Source organism: Perca flavescens, chromosome 6 (assembly GCF_004354835.1).
Source record: "Perca flavescens isolate YP-PL-M2 chromosome 6, PFLA_1.0, whole genome shotgun sequence".
Taxonomy (NCBI): Eukaryota; Metazoa; Chordata; class Actinopteri; order Perciformes; family Percidae; genus Perca; species Perca flavescens.
In genome coordinates this window covers 38,781,094-38,800,848 of record NC_041336.1, presented here as the reverse complement: position 1 = coordinate 38,800,848, position 19,755 = coordinate 38,781,094, and the positions used below count along the sequence as shown (strand labels likewise).

At 42.1% G+C, this 19,755-nt stretch overlaps 2 protein-coding genes and 1 long non-coding RNA gene across 5 annotated transcripts in view; 2 read left to right on the top strand and 1 right to left on the bottom strand.

Moving 5' to 3' along the window:
• Positions 1-4,909, top strand: part of usp45 (ubiquitin specific peptidase 45) — a 45,907-nt gene extending 40,998 nt beyond the window's left edge. For all 3 annotated transcript variants that reach the window (XM_028581576.1, XM_028581575.1, XM_028581573.1), the window contains exons 17-18: positions 512-656; positions 2,748-4,909. In XM_028581576.1, the coding sequence (XP_028437377.1) occupies positions 512-656; positions 2,748-2,878 (276 nt within the window). In that variant the 3' untranslated portion in view covers positions 2,879-4,909. The remainder of the gene's footprint in view (positions 1-511; positions 657-2,747) is intronic.
• LOC114557876 (uncharacterized) lies at positions 3,932-11,291 on the bottom strand. Its single transcript, XR_003692857.1, has 2 exons — positions 11,097-11,291; positions 3,932-5,247 (listed from the first exon to the last, which is right to left on the bottom strand). It is a non-coding gene; the product is annotated as an uncharacterized LOC114557876 (long non-coding RNA).
• Positions 11,292-11,418: 127 nt separating this feature from the next.
• On the top strand, positions 11,419-19,229 carry pnisr (PNN-interacting serine/arginine-rich protein). Its single transcript, XM_028581572.1, has 12 exons — positions 11,419-11,521; positions 12,085-12,193; positions 12,362-12,538; positions 13,214-13,467; positions 13,862-14,024; positions 14,425-14,615; positions 14,731-14,865; positions 14,951-15,050; positions 15,632-15,685; positions 16,121-16,315; positions 17,263-18,370; positions 18,863-19,229. The coding sequence occupies exons 2-12, from the start codon at positions 12,106-12,108 to the stop codon at positions 18,894-18,896; spliced, it is 2,499 nt and encodes an 832-aa protein (XP_028437373.1). The 5' UTR covers positions 11,419-11,521; positions 12,085-12,105; the 3' UTR covers positions 18,897-19,229.
• Positions 19,230-19,755: the final 526 nt, after the last annotated feature.

Below are 19,755 nucleotides of genomic sequence, written 5' to 3'. Positions count from 1 at the left end.
AATATACCATTTTAATATAGGAGAAAATAACAAATGTTTATTGCATGAGAAAGATGCATGTCTGTAAAGGAGAGACCCATGGGTATTCATATTACCCATTTTCATTCAGATATCTTGAGGTGAGATGATAAGGGCCTACTTTGAAAATGTCCATGCCAGTTTTTCCCTCGCTAAATTGAGCCTTACGTTGGAGCGTTATTTAGCCCCCATTTCCGACAAGCTATGGTTGGTAGGTATAGTTTCTTAGATCGTCTAGTTTCATATGATACCAATATCTTCACTGTAGCTGAAGTCGAGCCCGCTACAGCCCCTCAGCAGTGGGTACTACTGCAAGAAGTTGAACTCTCTTACATTCACCACTACTTTACTATTTCTGTACTAAGGTCTATAGTAGTTCAGTTTGTAATGAAAGTGCTTAGTTGGTAGTGTTCTTGGAGACTTCCATCTCTGTATATTTCCTTTTTTCTTAGCTCCGTTTACCTTTTTGCTAACCCTCTCTCATTTTTACTAGAACCTGGCAGCTGGTGAACGTGTCCTCTACAACCTGTATGGGATTGTCGAACATAGTGGCTCAATGCGGGGGGGCCACTACACTGCATATGTAAAAGTGCGTGCTCCCCAGAGGAAAAAAGAACAGCACCACAGGAACCTGTCAGGTCAGGTTTTGGCTCTCTTGAGCTCCTTAAAGACCTTTTATCTTGTTTGTGTGCTGTTCATGAAAGTGACCAGTATTATGCAGTAGTCCTCACTTTTTCTTCTCTTTTTTGCCCTTTAGGTGCTTTAGTTAACTCAATGCAATATTTTCTGTTTAATAAAGATAAGATAAATTTTGGTTATTGCAGCAGTACAAGGAAAGAAATAAATACAGATAAATATATACTGTAGAAGGTAACAAAAATAAATAATAAAAGGTACATAATCTAAAATAAGAATAGAATAAAAATAAAAACTATACAAAAGTATTTTAAGAAAAAATGACATGGTAAAGTGACAGTGGTGTGATTAATAGCAGCAGTCAACAAGTCTATGTCAACAGTGTAGACCAGACTAATATATGGTATGATTATGTTGCGTTTGTCTTAATATAATATAATGCAAGAGTCAATGTAACATATTAACATAATACAGGGAAGAAGAACCGGAAGACCAGAAGTGTAGAATGTGAATAGGAATGGCACCAGAACCGTTCCCTGAGGTGCACCAGTGTTGCTAATCAGAACTTCAGAGGCACAACCATCCACTGCGACATATTGAGGCCGACCAGTGAGGTAGTCTATACTCCACAATGCAGTGTCGGGGTGCAGTTGAATCCCTAGAAGCTTATCCCTTAACTGGACTGGAGTACCGAACAAGAGATGGAGCATGCACAGTTGGCACGCTTGCTATGGGTACAGTCCGTCCCAAATTATGGGCTGCACACATACGTCAACATAGGGGTGTGTGCAGACCCTCTCAAACACGAGGGTGCGGAAACAGTTCCTCAATCTTCTCCTTGTAGCTGTTCTTGGCCTCTCAGTTGTTGTTTTTTTATTCTTTTGACAGCCTTCACATTGAAAGCCCTCTTCTTTTTGTTGAGAAGGCTTTTCATCTAATTGTTAATCCAGGGTTTGTTATTGGGGAAGCAGTGAACCTTTTTGGATGGAACAATGGTGTCCTCAGAGAAATGGAGACCGTTATGCAATGAGAGAGACCCTCAATAGCTTCCCCATAGTCCTCCAGGAGCAGTTCCCAATCTGTGACATGGAAACACTCTGGAGGGTTTCCTCAGTGTCCTCGGACCAGACCTTCACAGTCGTTGTTTCATCCATCTTGTTGGCGAGGGACTTTACCTTCCCCGTAATGATCGATGGAAAGAAAAGGTTTAAATGTTCTTTCCTTCTCTAACTTCTCTCTGACATTCACACCCACTCTCCTGCCGCGGCGATAGTTTCTCCATATCTCCTCCGGTAAATGCACTAAAGGAACTCCACGGCGATAGTCCAGGAGCTTGATGCGGGTCTATGCAACCATGGTACTCCAAACTTATGCAAATGAATAGTTTTGTACTATGCAAACCAGCCTGTATAAAGTGCTCGAGATACACGCCCAGAAAGTACGCAAGTTCAGAAAAAAAAGCAATAAATTATGTCTCCAGATGAGAAAGATGAACATCTGCCAGGGCAATTTTTACCCAGTGCAGTATCTTAGCCAAATCACTCTGTTTGCATTTACCTAATTTAGTAATGAAGTGCACAGATTTGCATCATTATAGTTTTATTATAATATCAAGATAAGGGACGAACATTTATATAAGCTTATTAGCCTATTAGCTATTTAGGAAATCTAAATGACTTCTAAATGAATTTCACAAATGCTAAACTAGTTTATGGACAGGAGTCACATGTTGCTTCCCACATGGCTGTTTGTGTTTTATAACAAACATGTTGAGAGACAAATCTGGACCCTCATGACTGACACCTTTGAAACACACGCAATCATACTTCTCTATAGACCAATGTTACAATGTAAAAGGGACGCTTCTCCACATATCTGTACACTGAACAAGAAAACACACTGGCCTTTAGTCAGACTTAAAAAAATAACAGAAGACCACTACCAAAGAGTTAGTGCCTTTAAATGTACCTTTAATGACGTCACGGCCACGAGACAAATACAAAACCACATAGCTTATTTCTGTGTCTGTGTGTGTGTGTCTGTCTGTCTGTGTGTGTGTGTCTGTCTGTCTGTCTGTGTGTGTGTGTTTTCAGGTGCCAGAGATGCCGGCAGCAGCTTCCAGGGCCAGTGGGTGTACATCAGTGATACCACTGTTCAGATGGTACCAGAGTCAAGGGTACTCAACTCTCAGGCATACCTGCTCTTCTACGAGGAACTGCTGTAATGTGTCTAGCAGACGTATTTTTCTCTAGATCTCCATTTTGCTTCCTATTGTTTTTGATATATGCCTGTACTACTCCTCATGCTCTATCTGTTACTAAGTGGGGGGAAGAAAAGGGAAAGACTTCCCTGTACGCTCACTTTTCTTACTAGAGGAATAACTATCGTTTGCATACAAATTCTCAAATAAAATTGGCACCTCTGAATATCTTAAATATAAAAGATGAACATCAGATGTTAAAGTTATTATTTTCTGATAATTCATGTTTTAAAAATCCTACCCTTTAAGAAGAGTTCGGGAGAAAATAGTGTTACTGAACCTGAGCTGTTTTAAGTTTAATGTCTGTCACGATGACATGCCTGAGGTATCTGCATGAAGGAGTTTTCTACAGTAACTACAGGAAGTAAGCAGAGTTATCGCATGCTAAACTGCGCTCAGCACTGACTAGTTGATGTCAAGTGTGTATGTATGTACAGATACACACATGTATGAGTGAGTGAATGAGTAAGAGACAGGAGAATGTAGATTTAAGGTGCTATGTGTATCATTTTCACATCGTAAAACCATTGCCACAATAAATTGAGTTAGTATTATAGTTAGTGTAATTAACGTAAACCCTCGTGAAGATTGGCTCCTCTGTCTGCATTCTACACAAAATATTTTTCATTGTGTGGCACTGGCTCAGATTTGTTCCGATGTGTGCTTGATTGTTTCTGACAATGGCAGATTATAGATGGTAAGAAATGCCAAGAGAAAAATTATTTCAGACATGTTTGTTCTTTTCAGTAAAGAGATTGATGCATGAGGACAAGTAGCAATATCATTCGTGACAGAGTTTATGGGAAATATGGGCGTTCATTTGAGAAACTCAAGCACTAATAATACAGCACCAATGGTGTTAAATAGTGGCTGGTAATAGCCTCAGCCTTTGCCCTCTTTATTTATGTTACTGATGATAACCAAGCTATCACAGCTAATAGTAGTTTACATTGACATAGTGGTTTAAATTGTTACACAAAGCACCTTTAAAGAACAGCACAACAGTTATGTTACAGCCTCCTTTGAACATATTTTTATTTTCTTTTTTACATCAGAATGTAAAAATGTAAGACTATCAGTGAATTACATTTGCCAAAGACAAGTTTTGCAACTGCAAGTCAGAGCAGAAAATCCAAACCAAACACACGAGGAGTTTACTTCATACAGTTTCTTTAACATTTGTTCTTTCAAGGCCGTGAGTATGGTTCTCGAGTGTTGATGCACAAACAAACCTACTCGATGTTTATCAGACTAACAAAGCACCATGTCTGCCTTTTGTTGTATTTCAGCTGTACTGCAACTGTGTAGGCGCACTCAGAAACCCATTAAGATGTTCAACAAAAAGTCAGCGCTGTGAATATCCCTTATATGATCAGTAAGGTTGACCAAAACAGTACTATAACAAAGAAGCAAACTTGAGGCTTTAAGCCGGACTAGAAGAAAACTGTCTTTGCTGTAATGTGCATGGGTTAATGCTCCAATGAATGTATTGCCTATTCTTGAAATGTCTGTCAAATGAGCTGTTCATCTTTTTCTATGAAAATATTTTAGATGAAAACATTGTTCTTGGTTGTTGGGCCATTTGCCACAACAGGAAAAGGGAAAGGGTTGAACATGTGCATCAGAATCTAGAGGTTGATTATTTTTATTTTCAAACGAGGACAAATTCAGTGCCTATGCTTCAGGTTTAGGAAACCTGTGTATGGTGAAATGAAAAAAAAAACATAGTATGCATAGTCAAATGCAAAGAGGGATATTTATGACAGACCGTATTTATGTACAGTAGAAGTTACTGTAAGGAAAAATAATGAGTATATGTAATTGTACATACTAGAAACAACACAAAATCATGGTGCTTAAGGCGTGCAGGGTTTTTCCTCAAGACGGCTTTTTGTTTCCAGAAAATCATTTAATTTCATTTATAAAAAAAAGAGAAAACGCTGAAATGAGTATACCTACAAACTGTATCAAAATAAAACTAATATATGAACTGAATATTCTACAAGGCTCATCTTTCTCTCGATGCGTTAGCCTTGTGCAACAGCACGAGGGGGGGGGTTTACTGTTTCTGCTTTGGACTTGATGTCATCCTGTTTTTACTCTCAGCGAGATGTTGTCCAGCATCGCTGTGGGCTGTCGCTGTGGATCCATGGATGCCACGCTCAACCCATCTTCACCGGTGATCGGCCCTGACTGGAGTAAAGCAGCACTGCTTCAGAACATGTCGCGAGCTGGTGAAGAGGAGGTGGGTGTGGAATCAGGAAAAGGGCAACGTCCAAAAACATCGCTTTGCACGTCCTCTTGTTCCCACACGCTGTGACACCCGAGTCATGCTGCTGGAACATTAAAACAGGTTGTCAAGCCGCCACCAACAAAAATGGCAAATCTTTTCTGAAATGCATTTGTCTATTTTTAAAGCGGGGGTGGGGGGGGCTTTTGGCTCGGGGACATGCTGCTGAAGCATTAGATGTGATTTAATCTCACTTAATGAAAGACACCCTCCCCCTGTGTGAGGCAGATGTAAGAAACTAATGCTGGAATGCTCATTACTGTCTTCCTATCTACCAGCAGTGGAGGTTACATGTTCCTGTTGTCACCATGCACGCCATTGTCACTGTCTGTGTCACCTAGGTTGATACCAAACCACACGTATCCTGCGTTAATCCATAACCCAGTCAACACATTTTGTCATGAAAGCATCTACACACGCCTCAGGCTTTGCTCCTCACAGTGCATAAACATCACTTTTATTAACACCAACATAGCACTGAACAACACCTGCACATAACCCTTTCTTTCCTAAAACAGGATGTGTTAAATAGATTTCAGACGATGTTTTAGGAAAATGGGGACCCAGTAAGAGCTTCAGAGCGACCGGACATCAGTACTGTATTTGTATTTCATTGTTGGCTTTTTTTGTTACTGTGATAATCATTGCTATTCAAATTGATCCAGGCAACCAATGCCTGCTTAGCGTATGCTGCCCTCTACTGATATAGACATGTTTTAGGAAATACCAGCACATAAATGAAATGGCTGGATTACCAGAAACCATCATGTGTCTTTTATATAGACCTTAGTGGTCCCCTAATACTGTATCTGAAGTCTCTTTTATATAGACCTTAGTGGTCCCCTAATACTGTATCTGAAGTCTCTTTTATATAGACCTTAGTGGTCCCCTAATACTGTATCTGAAGTCTCTTTTATATAGACCTTAGTGGTCCCCTAATACTGTATCTGAAGTCTTTTTTATATATATATAAAATATATCTCAGACTGTTATGCTCTCCCCCAACCCAAACAAAATCAGCTGTTCCACTGCTAAGTGTAATATTGTGATTATACAACAAAATAAGTGACCAATCTGTATTCGTATTGTGGAGCAATACGCTCTTGAAATACAAAAAATCGACTATTTAAAATAGTCCCTCCCTTTTTAGTTAACCAGCCAATTTACCGTGGGATTTCTCAAACTGAATAAATCCCGCCTGCACATAAATACAAAACTGCTTAGCTTGCTACATTGTGTTGTAAATAAGACATCTGCTGAAAAAGTGATTGTATTCATTATCATGATTGCCGTACTGTTTAGTTCAAAAACATCCAAAACACCAAAGGAAGACGAGCCGACAAAACGCGAGCTTTTATTTTGAAAAGTCGAAGCTCGAGCACGGCACCAGCCTCCCGGCGGGAGGAGGGTGGGGGTGTGGCCTTTACCAACTGCCACTTTGCTTATTTGAAAGCCATGATGGTTTTAAAAACACTTCAGAACAAACATTAAAGTAAAGCAACTTACAGGGAGCACACATCATGGTTGGAGTGAACAAAGCTACGGAGGAGGGCTGTATATATAGCCTCTAAGTGGGTGATTGACTGCATCTGAACGGGGCTGGTTCCTTACCATGCAAGGCTGTTTTATTTTACGGTCCCTGTCTCAGGTGTGGTCAGGTGGCCTCTCTTTAGGGACTCTGGTGCGATACCGTAAGCAGCCTTCTGGCTTCAAACCAAAATTACAAAAAGTGTTAAGATCTTGGGAAAATTCCATTCCATGATAAACACAGAGGTTGCCATGCTTTTATTCTATGGTTTATGCTTACATACACTACTGTAACTCTGTATGGGGAAGTACTCAACCCATTAAACTTGTCCCTGTTTTTTGTCTTCAGAAAAGGGCATTAAAATCATTCTTCTCAACTTCTGTTTTTAAGATCAGGCATCCTCACAGTTTATCAAGTCAATCAACTACACATTGCTTTATTTGTATACAGATCTTTAAACAGGATACATCCTGCATTCTAGAATGAACTTTGTTTTACCGTTACCAAAAATGTAATATGACATTATTAAGCTCTTTTTTAATCATGTTGTAGACAAGATGGGATTAAAGTACACATTTAGAGTCCAAATGCTGTATGCTGTTTGGCACTGCAACCTACTGCAAAGTACTGTTGCAAGAGCCCAACACTAAAATAGTTTATTATATTTGTCAGTAATCAGATGATGACTAATAAATATGAATCTGGTGCAAATGTCTCCCTTCCTCTACATCCTGTAGAACTTTGTATGCATCTTTTGAACTTGTAGAAGTTTTGACAATATCGGCCTACCATTTTTACAGTGTAGATCATTTAAAAAGTATAACTCTGAGCTCTAATGGTAATGGGCAAGAATGCCGGCTGAATGCTCATGTGGGTCTGTGTGTTTGTAAAAAGGCCCAAATCTACAGTTTAGTTTTAATAGATCATATTAAGGAGGTATAAGCATACAGGCATGCCATTTTTTCTTTTAAGATATTTTTTTGGGCATTTTAGCCTTTAATAGACAGGACAGCTGTAGACAGGAAATGGGGGATAGAGAGGGGGAAGACATGCAGAAAATGGCCGCAGGTCAGACTCAAACCCTGAGCCGCTGTGTCAAGGACTGAGCCTCTGCACATGGGCGCCCGTTCTACCAGGTGAGCTACCCAGGTGCCCAGACATTTAACTGATATTGACCACATCATGTTTAGATGATAGATAATTACATTGATCATCTGAGTGACTGTCATACACGTTTTAAATTGTTCAGTATTGTGCTCATTATCATTAACCTCATTAGCATCTGAATGGATCTATGCTGCCTTTACGTGCTGCTCGTAAGCTCCTATACTTCAGAACAAAGAAGCAATAGTGAAAAGTAAAACTCGGTTAGCTACATAATTCCCTCAAACAAGACTAGCTACAATAATGGGCAAATGCACTAAATCCAATGATGACACCGGCTGACACGTTTTAGGGGGAAAGCTAAATTGCAAATTGATTTTTTCCAATCCCTCCCACTCCGGACATAAACAGGAGGCTGCGTTAAAGTGCTCATATTTTGCTCATTTTCAGGTTCAACATTGTATTAGAGGTTATATCAGAATAGGTTTACATGGTTTAACTTTAAAAAAACATCATATTTTTGTTATACTGCACATTGCTGCAGCTCCTCTTTTCACCCTGTGTGTTGAGCTCTCTGTTTTAGCTACAGAGTGAGACATCTCACTTCTGTTCCATCTTTGTTGGGAGTCGCACATGCTCAGTAGCTAGGTAAGGACTACTAGCCAGTCAGAATCAGAGTATGAGGGCGTGCCCTGACAGTACCCAAGGGGGTAAGCTTCGCTTCAGAACTCGAGCCATCTATGGCGCCATTTTGTTTTTTAACTGGCCATCACCTCCTGTTAGCATTCCGCTGACCGCCATTTTTTTTTTACGTCACTTGACTGCGAATAACTTTACATCTGAAGCGTTTAAAGACTCTATTTGTCCGTTGTTTAGTTCCAAAGAAACACGACAATGTATAAAAGGCTCCATTACCTTGTACCTCACGTTATGGCTCCGTAGCAGACGCTTTTGTAAAAATAGGCTAACGATTGTGTCATAACCAAGTGACTTACTGTCGCATAGTAGAGGAATTACCGTATAGTACAGGAGAAGCTCGCAGGCAGTTTCGACTTACTTGAGCTGTTTAGGTTTAATTACTAATGTTAACTAGCATGTTAGTTAGCAATAATTAGCCTGTGCCCATGTTATCTCCTTACATACACCTACAGTCTCCGTATCTGTAAGATTGGGAATGATTGAGATTTCTCTTGGCACAGCTACCAGAAGACTTACAACTTTCAGACACGTTGCTCACGTCACATTCTCTCAGTTGGAGGCTGCGCAGTAAAGCTGGCCATCACTGGAAAAGTGCTTCTAATAGCCTTCACTGGTCTCCGTCCAGAGCAACGGGGTCTATTGGTCCATTATATACTGTCTATGACAGTACCTAGGTAAGGACTACTAGCCAGTCAGAAGCAGAGTATGAGGGTGTGCCCTTACAGTCCCTAAGTAAGGACTACTAGCCAGTCAGAAGCAGAGTATGAGGGCGTGCCCTGACAGTACCTAGGTAAGGACTACTAGCCAGTCAGAAGCAGAGTATGAGGGCGTGCCCTGACAGTACCTAGGTAAGGACTACTAGCCAGTCAGAAGCAGAGTATGAGGGCGTGCCCTGACAGTACCTAGGTAAGGACTACTAGCCAGTCAGAAGCAGAGTATGAGGGCGTGCCCTAACAGTACCTAGGTAAGGACTACTAGCCAGTCAGAAGCAGAGTATGAGGGCGTGCCCTGACAGTATAGTACATCCTTCCTTCTTCCCTTTCTAAAACAGATAGGCCTATTGTACATTGTTGTTATAGTGTCTATTTACATATACTACTTTTATTGTGTCTTTTCTGTATTTATGTTGGATAGGCCTAGGCTTGACTGTTAGCAGTAGGCTTTGCTTTATTGTTTATTCTCTTTTTGATGTGTTTATTGTATGCACCAAATACACCAAGGCAAATCCCTTGCAACAAGTGTAACGTTAAACTTTGGCAATACATTTGATTATGAATTGATTAATAACGTAATCACATTAAACATATAGGCCTATTGATTGACTGATTAATGTGCTGACTATTTGTAGGTTTAATAACTTAATTTGTTTTGCTCTAACCCCTAAAACATCGAGGATTAACTTCGCATTTATTTTCCTAACATGCTACAATTGACATTTCCAATCCTTTCCAATCCAATCCTTTATTTATAAAGCACTTTAAAAACAACATTGTTGACCAAAGTGCTGAACACAGTCTATGAATAAACAATAACATACAACAGAGGCACAACACAATATTAATAAAACAATAAAAATGAATACAGCAATACAAAACTCAAAGTTAACCCTCAAACTGAGTTAAAAGCCAAAGAAAATAAATGAGTTTTAAGACGAGATTTAAAAACACCAAAAGACTCAGTCAGTTTGATGTGTAAAGGCAGCTCGTTCCAGAGTCTCGGAGCTGCCACGGCAAACGCACGGTCCCCTCTGGATTTACGTTTGGTCTTGGGGACGACCAGTAGTACCTGGTCAGCCGACCGGAGCAAACGAGAGGGGGTGTAGGGCACGAGCAGATTAGACAGGTACTGGGGGGCCAGGCCATGCAGACATTTAAAAACAAATAACATAATTTTAAAATCAGTGCGAAAGTGCACAGGGAGCCAGTGGAGTGATTGGAGGATAGGTGTAATATGGTCAAATTTTCTAGTTCCAGTTAAAAGATGAGCAGCTGCATTTTGGACTAGCTGTAATCGTGCCATGTTAGATTTGCTAATACCAGTGTAAAGTGCATTGCAATAATCTAAACGAGTGGTGATAAAAGCATGGATTAAAATTTCAAAATCCTGTCTAGATAGAACCGGTTTTACTTTGGGTAGTTGCCTCAGCCGGTCTTCACCACTGCACCAATCTGCGCATCAAGTTTTAAACGACCGTCCAACTTGACACCCAGGTTAGTAACCACAGGGCTAATGTGTCCGGTTAGACAACCTACGTCAACAGGAACCGCAGCAGCCGAGTCACTAGGAGCAATTAACACAAGCTCAGTTTTGCTCTCATTTAAATACAAAAAATTCATAGCCATCCATGCTTTCACTTCATTTAGACACTCTAAAAGAGTTTTTGACTAACTTAGCGGTACATATATTTGGCTGTCGTCAGCATAAAAATGGAACGAAACATTATGACTTCTGAGGATTGACCCAAGAGGCAGCAGGTACATTGAAAAAAGTAGCGGCCCAAGGACAGACCCTTGAGGAACTCCGCATGACAGAGGAGCCGTAGAGGACACAGCATCACCAACCTGAACTGAAAAACTTCTGCCTTCCAAATAGGACCTAATCCAGGCTAAGGCCAACCCCTTAATGCCCACACAGTTCTCCAGTCGAAACAATAAGATTTGGTGGTCGACTGTATCGAACGCAGTCGTAAAGTCCAATAGCAGCAGAGCAACAGTGTAGAGATCCAGAGTCGGAGACCAGCTAGATGCTAGAGAACCTCTTCCCCTTTCCATTTTAGGAACGTGCAACTATACACCCCCAATCTGCTTTAAGAGGCAGGCAGCGTCACAAAATAATAACCAAATAAACGCTTCGGCTGAGTGGTGATATTACCGAGCGCCTTTGAAGGCAGCAGCAGCAGCGCCTCGTTTCACACTTCCTCTCCGAGTAGTTGGTGCAGCCATTTTGATTTGGAGCCACAGCGCTGAGGAGAAACTGTCTGGAAAAGGTGGGGATTATGTTACTCCAAGCACGACGCTGATATTTCCTTTACACGTTCCCGCCAGCGTGGAATTTAATTTAAATGCAACGGCATATTTGTTCACCCGGTTAGAACACGGTGCTACGATCTTTTAGCTTTAATTTATTGTGATAGCTTAGCTCACGTTAGCTCGGGTGGGCTCCCTTAACGTTAGCTCACAGTCGCATGACCACAGGCAACTTTAGATGCTGGGATTTCTCCGGCTCCAAATGTATTCCAGCATCATGCGTCAGTAATGACATATACTACCGTATACTAGCTACATAGCGTTTGTTTCCATCATTAGCTAACTGGGGAAATGGTTTCCAGCTAACGGGAGTCTCTAAATACAGCTAGCCGGGTCAGCTAACGTTAGATGTAACGTAACGTTAGCACATAAATCGAAGCTAAAGCTCGTTCATTTCTGGCGATTAACGTTAGAGGAGACTCGGGTGTAATGTTATAGCGCATAAACTGCAGCAGCTCTCTCCGTGTCAGCAAAAGAGATGCTAATGGTGCAAATCTAAATCTTGCCGGCCTGGATGTTCCAGGTGTGAATCCAGAGAAGAGCGATGTGGGACCAGGGAGGACAGCCCTGGCCGCAGTGGCCTCTGAGCCAGCAGCAGTGGATGCAGTCCTTCCAGCACCAGCAAGATCCAGGTCAGCGAGTGATGCACATGCACCATGAACGCATTTTTTTCATCAAATGAAATGTGCCTCTGCAGGGCATCTTTGCACATCTTCCCACTGCTCAAGCAGCATTGATTCACTAGTTTCACTAGCATCTGTAAGAGCTTCTCTTTGGGTGTATTTTCTGGGTGTGTGCAGGTCAAGTAGACTGGGCTGCTCTGGCACAAGCATGGATAGCCCAGAAGGAGTCGACAGGAACAGAGCAGCAGAACATTCAGCCTAATGGCCAGGGCATCCCAGGCCTTGAGCCAGTTGGACAGGGCAACCACAGCGCCTTCCAGGGTGACCCAGCATTCAGCAGAATGTGGCAGCCAGGTACAATTTTAACCCTTTGAATCTTAGGAAGTTTCTCTATTTTATTGTTATTTTTCTCCACTGTTCTTTGTTATTTTTCTGGTACTGGAAATGGTTCACTACAGACTTACTCTTATTTATTAGACTGAAAAGAATTATTGTGATTTATGACATGATATGTGATCTCTCATGTGTATTTGTGCACTTGGATAAACCGCTGGATACTAGGGCTACACAAGATATCGTTTTTTTATCGTCGATATCAACTGGCGCCATAAACCCCTTGCGAAAGGCTGCGTCATAACGCGACAGACACTCAAAGATTCTTTGTGCTAATTGAAAGAAAAAAACAGTAGAAAACTGCACTTTAAAATGTAACTATTATTCTTTTTTAGTGGTTCCTTTTTTATATCCAATTCAATGTTCAACTTGTTCAATACAATGTTGGAAACGATTTTCTTTCATTTGTTTTAAATTCAACAAGCAATTTTGTTGCAGAATACTGAAAGCAGCCGAAATGCAGAGCTGAGTACACTTTAATATCTGTTTATTTATCACAAGTAATACCGTTATAGCATATTTTCCTCAAATCAGCCCTACTGGATACCAACCAAAGCCCTCTTGAGTAGACACTGAGAAGAAGAAAAAACATAAGTTGTACACATTGCTTCACATCAATGATGTTGTCATTAACAGAATGGGGAATGCATGGCCAGCCCCCTCCTCCTCCACCCCCTCCTCCTCCACCCCCCCCTGACCAGCCCTGGATCCCTCCAGGGTCCGGACCGATGGATGTGGTGAACCCCAGCGAGGACAGCAACAGCCAGGACAGCGTGGAGTTCAACTCTGAAGCCCACCACGGGGTTTACCCCCAGAACAGCCATGGGTATGGGGCACAGCCCGACAGCTACGCCATGGCCCCCATGGCCATGAACCAGTTTGATTATCAGGTATGCAGATGCTACAGTAGAAACTGTTGAAGCGTTGGGGTTTTAGTGTGACAACCAAGTAACACAAGAAGGAACAATCCATAGAAACTGTGCCGGGTCCCAGCATCTAGAGCTATCAGCTATCTTTCTTGATGAGATGCAGAGGAAAGTGTTGGCTTTTTGAGGATCCAGCATGGTTTGTTTATTATTTATTAGCATTTTTTCTTATTCTTTTCTTTAATAAAAGAGAGAAAAAAAAAACGAACAAACATTCTAGCCCAAGTCAGGAGTGATGGATGAATGTCAGCTAACTTAATCTGGGGAAAGGCAACAACAACCCCGCACACAGTTAACAGAGGACCTTTTGTACTTTGAACTCCCTTTTTAATTTTCAGTTTGTGCTCTCTCTCCACAGCATGGAGCTGCCTCATCCTTCGCCCCCACACCCGCAAGCTTCCACTCCCCATACTGGCAGGGTCCTCCTCAGAGCAGACGAGATACCAGACCACCCGGCTTCAGAGAGCGGCCCAGATCCCCTATCCAGCTCCCTGTCAAACAGGAGGCCCCAGCCCTGCTAGGTGAGTGTATTTGTTCACCTCAAAGCAGGTGACTTCCCTTTTATTTTTTTATTATTTATGCAACATAAAATAATGCTCCTAATCTTATGACAGAGTATGAAAATTGACTCGCACCTAGGCATGCCAGACTAGACGTACATTACTGTTTATTAAGTTCTGTTTAGATTTTTTTGCCATTATGTATTAGTTGTCATCCCTTACCTGTATGTGAAAGTCGTAACCGACGGTAACATTACAACACCCTTTTATCTCTCAAGTGATAGTACTTATAACATTAGAGTCACTCGATAGAAAATAAATTGGCCAATATTCTCATAGTAGATTACAAAAGCAGTTTGTGCAGTCTTAACAACATGGCAGTATTTGGAGAACTCACTTTGACCTGGTATTTCACCTTCAGATGCGGTAAAAAGGCGCACACTACCTGCATGGATCCGGGAGGGGCTCGAAAAGATGGACAGAGAAAAGCAGAAGAAGCTGGAGCGAGAACGAATGGAGAAGGAGCGTGCAAAAATGGCCAAAGATGATGGCAAAGAGCACGAGGCAGACGAGGGAGGTGATGGGCCACGTATGCCCCGCAAGAGTAAATTTGTAAGCAACTCAGTTTTTCTTCTTGACAGTAATTGTTACCTTTTTTTTTGTGTGTGTGTGAATAGTGTGTAGTAATAGTGTTAAATAAACATAAATATGCTTCTGTATGCATCAGGACAGTGATGATGAGGAGAATGACGACAACGAAGAAAAGGCCTCCATCAAGAAAGAATTTTCTGGTCGGAGCCCATCGCCTCCTGCAGAGGACAGTGAACCTGAAATGACGGAGGAGGAAAAGGAGTTCCAGCTGGTCAGTTTGACCATTCAGATCTTTTCTGCATGGAGACGGAGATGGTTTATTGAAAATAATGAAATTCATATGTACCCTCTTTTAGATGATCATCACAAAAACCCTACTGACAGAGATCCTTCTCGAGGTCACCAATGAAGAGATCCTGCATGTGGCCAAAGAGACTCACCGGAGAGCCACTCGAGGTCTGCTCTTGTCTTTTCCAGTTCATACATCATATGTGTGCGTAATAATCTTTTTAAATGAAACTCAATGATGCCCTGTAAGCTAGGATGATTGAGCGGCAAACATGGGAGTATATCTGATATGCATATATTCAACCATTCTCTGCTAATGCATCAGGAGGAGAGAGAGCAGAGCATTGCTTTTCACAAACAGTATTTGAAAACGTGGTCTTCTGGTACATGGTATTGAAGGTCCTGCTGAAAGACTGTACGATATGAGTGAATAAAGTCTCAGCATTGAATCTGACCAGCTTCCACCTGTAGATAACAAGTGACTTCCTCCATTGAAGTGACATGTGCATTAGTACAGATTGGTTCTTTCCCTCCCGTCCGACTGTTTGACTTGGATTGTTTGGCAGAATTTTGTTTAACCCTCTCTCTTTTCTCCATTTTTTTGTTGTTGTTTTATTTCTTTTCTCTTGTTACCAATGGCAGCTCTTGTGAATAGTGCTTTACCTGTGACCCCCCCTTCTCTAGCGACTCTCTTGCCTTTGAGAAAATGTGTTTTAACATGTTGTTCCTGTTGTTGATGTGAATCAAAGCTCCTGCAAAACAGCTGGCACAGTCAAGTGCACTGGCTTCTCTGACCGGTCTCAGTGAGTATCCCTTTTTCTGTCACTGGGGGGGAGGGAAGGAAATTACTTTTTTTTTTTTTTTTTTTTTTTTTTTTTTTTTAATTAATGGCAGGGTATAGGAACATGGGAAAAGCTGTTAGTACACCCCTGTACACCCAAATACACTTTCCAATATTAGGGGAATCGCAATGATGGATTTGGCTTTAGTTTTGCACTTTGATGATAGAAGCATGCTCTTGAATACAAAAGTATGTCTAGTTTCTCTTTGAGGGATTATATGTATTAGTTTGTTTTTAAAGGGATTATCAGTGTGAAATCTGAAGTTGTACAGGATAAGGTGCCTTTCGCTGGGACTATGGGTTGGGATTGGGGGCTTTCAAAAGTGAGACCTGATTGTGAGAACATATCTCCTCGTCCTTACCAACACTCAACAACCCGGGGGTTCTGTTGTGGCAGGTGGGCTTGGTGACTATGGTTCAGACGAGAGTGAGGACGAGGATGAGCGCAGCGTGCGAGGGTCTGAATCCTCCGACACCGATGAGGAGGAGTTGCGCCACCGCATCCGAGAGAAGCAGGATGCCTTCCGCCGCAAAGAGCGGGAGACGCAGCAGCTGCAAGACAAACAAGCACAGGAGGCTCTGCTTGCACGTGGTAAGACACGATGTTAGACAAGGAACAAAATAAAAAAGAACTCCCCCAACTTTTTGCATATTTTACAACTTTTACGTTTGCATATGAATTGGCTTTTTCTGTTTCCATTAAAGTTGTAGTAGTAATCCAACAACAAAGGAAGATGTTGATACTTATGTGGAATATATATTTAAAGCTGTGGAAATGCTCACCGTGACCAGGAGTTAAATGATCAAAGTTAGTGCTGACTTGATCTCATCTTGAACATCGCTCAAGATTACAACCATAATAAGTGTGAAAGTTGGGAAGTCATTTCAACTACAGTCAATACCGAGTTTGATACCTAGGCTAGAGTACTGATCCGATACCAGTGCGTTTAATACATATATCTAATTGTTTTTCTTTTTAACAGATGTATATTACTATCACTGTATGGATGTCATATTATTGCTATCCTTGTTGTATGGCCTGGCTCAGGTTAAACCCTTTTATAAAACATGAACAAATGCATGCAGAGAATGAATGTAGTATGTATTGCCAGTTCGTATGCCATTATTGGCGTGTGTTATCAAGATGCATAATCGCTTTTTAGCGTGTTTATCAACGCCTTTTGGTCACCATTGACTTACATTACCTTGCGATTGCGTGTCTTTTTAAATTTTTATTTAAATTTACGCCATAGAGAGTAGTACGAAAGGGTGAAAATCTGCGTAGGGAGGTTGGTCGGGGTGTATGGGTCAAAGACAGGACTTTCACCCAGGAGACCGGGGATCGGGTCACGTTTCCTAAATCCAACCGTCGCTTTCTTTTCCTAAACCCAACCCCGTTATTGTTTTCCTAAACCCAACCGTCCGAACACACACACCACTATCCAAGTGGTGTGTGTGTGTGCATAAATGTGAAGTCCTGATGTCACGTTGTTCCTTGTGTATTTTTTTTAATGAGTCTTTTGTTGTTTGTTTCTACAGAAGAGATGGTGAAGGAGAGATTGATCAGAGAAAAGGGGGATTATGATGAGGGCCAGCCAGAGAATCCACACAAACAGGAAGTAAATGAGAGGGAGGCGGAGCCCTTGGTAGAGAGGCGTAGGTCCCGTAGTGAGAAGGAGGGTAGCGAGAGCAAGCACTCGGGCAGAGGGAAGGAGCGATCCGGGCGAGGCGGCAGCCATTCCCCGGCCAACGGGCACAGCAGCAGCTCCCGCTCCACCTCCAGCCACAGCAGCCGTCGTTCTTCCTCCTCCTCGTCGTCTTCTTCTTCCTCTGCATCGTCCCGCAGTTCATCGCGATCCTCCTCCCCACGGAGAAAGAGGAGGCGTAGCCGCTCGTCCTCCCACAAGGCCCGCAGGCGCAGCCGCAGCCACAGCTCCCACAGGCATCGCAGTGAGAAGGGCAGGGACAGGAGGCGCAGCAGCGCTGAGAGGTCAGGCCGCCACAGGAAAGATCGCAGTGATTCCAGGGAGCGCAGGAGCCGCAGGAGTAGATCCAGATCCAGAGAGCGAGACCGGGCCAGAGCCAGGGCCAGAGACAGCCGCAGTCGCAGCAGAGAGAGGGAAAAGGAGAAAGAAAGGGATAAGGAGAGGAAAAGGAGCCGGGATGGCAGAGACGGCAGTCATAGTCGTAGTAGCAAAAACAAGCCGAAGGCCTCCAGCAAAGACAGAGAGAGAAGGAGGGAAAGGAGTCATAGCCATGAGAAAGACAAGAAAAAGAAGGATAAGGATAGGGAGAAAGAGTCAGATAAAAAGAAGGAAAAGCCAAAGGCCAAAGAGAAGGAGAAAGAAAAAGGAAGCTCTGTAGTTACAGAGGAGAATGGCAAATCGAAGAAAAGGAGAGAGAGTGACTCATGCACGGACTCCCAGAGTGACAAGCACTCCCGGCAGGATAGCAAAGCCAGCAAGAGGGGCTCCGCCAAAGCTAGCAAGAAGCGCTCCGATTCTGACTCAAGTAGATCCCCTAGCCCTGAAGTTAGCAAGGAAAAGAAATCTAAAAAATCCAAACGTAGTCGCTCAAGATCGACGGAAAAATCTCACAAGTCTGGTAAGAAGGCAAGCCGCAAACACAAGTCTAAGTCGCGATCAAGGTAGTATTCGTTTTTTCTCATTTTTCCATACTGTATGTTTGTCACTGTATGTCTCATTGTGATTTCTCTGGAGTCCTTTTTTAATCAACGCATTTGCAATAATTTTAAATAGGAAAATTGTTTACTGTATGTTATGAAAATGTACTGTCAGATGCAGTCACTTCTGCGTAACTGTAAAGTCAAGTCAAGTCTGCTGCAATAAAGGGTTTTAATGATTCATGTCTTATCTATCAAATGCAAATTTACCATTTCTGAATTTCTAACAAGTCACATGAAGTCTCAACAATCCCCGCTGTTGTCTTAGTATAGTCTCTTTGGTAGCACAAGGGGAGGGGGGGCTGTAGAACATTAGTTTTTATGGAGATTATAAACAGTTTTGTACTCTGGGAGTATGGTGGGGGGTGGGGGGGTTGTGCATGTTTGTATATTGTAGTCTGCGTGGGTAAGTGTGATTGGTGCAGTATTAATGTCATGTCCACGCCTCTCTTTCAGGTCAACGTCCCCCTCCCGTCGTAGCAGACGCTGAGGAGCACAGTTAACCTCCTGATCTGTGCACTTTACCATTTTTTTTTAAATTCCATGAGTTGAGCAGGCTTGTCTCATTATAGAGGCAGTTGTGTAGGTGAACCCCCCACCCCCCCATACATCTTTCATCTTTGTAAATATGTTGTTATTTTTAAAAGTGTGACTGAAGAACAAGACTTTTTGAATGGTAGGAGTTTTCACTTGTATCATTATGCAAAGCTTAATAAGACTCTGTGGACACTAAAAACTCAAGTTGTATCATTTTAAACCGTAACAGGATTAACTTTTTCTCCAAACATTATTGTAAATGTCCAATAAAACTGTGTGTTCCTTGTCCTGCCTCGCTGTCTTTTCTTATAATGCTACATTTAACAGCAAACTTCACACATCAGGAGGATTAATGTTACATTTGTAAATGGTTAAGAGATCAAAACACTTAAAGGGCCAGAAAATGTCATCCCATTCACATTAGTGCAGCTGAAGGTTTTTGTTCTAAAATAAGCTGCTTTAAGCTAATGTCATTTCTCATTAGAAGACGAGGTACATTTTTAGAAAGAAAGATGTAATTACGGAGGGGGCGGGGGGAGTGAGTGAGACCATGGACCCGCTGTTTTAATGTGCTGCGTAATATCATTTTTCCCGCCGTGCGCTACATTAAATAGTGATGGGACAACCGACTCCTTCACGAGAGTCGGTTCAATCGGACGGTCGTTGGCCTACCGAGTTAATAGATTCGGTCACCGGTTCGCGGGGGGGGTGATCGCGTTTAACTTTACATATCTATCAAGATAACATTACGTGTATTTGTATGTGATATAGGCCTAATACTTTCCCCTTGGTAATGTAGCATATGAATTTTG

Excerpts from the sequence above, each read along its gene's own strand:
- pnisr (XM_028581572.1), top strand. The coding sequence starts at position 12,106 with ATGTGGGACCAGGGAGGACAGCCCTGGCCGCAGTGGCCTCTGAGCCAG. Across the intron at positions 12,539-13,213 it reads CAGCAGAATGTGGCAGCCAG|AATGGGGAATGCATGGCCAG; the intron begins GTACAATTTTAA and ends TGTCATTAACAG. Across the intron at positions 15,686-16,120 it reads GGCTTCTCTGACCGGTCTCA|GTGGGCTTGGTGACTATGGT; the intron begins GTGAGTATCCCT and ends CTGTTGTGGCAG.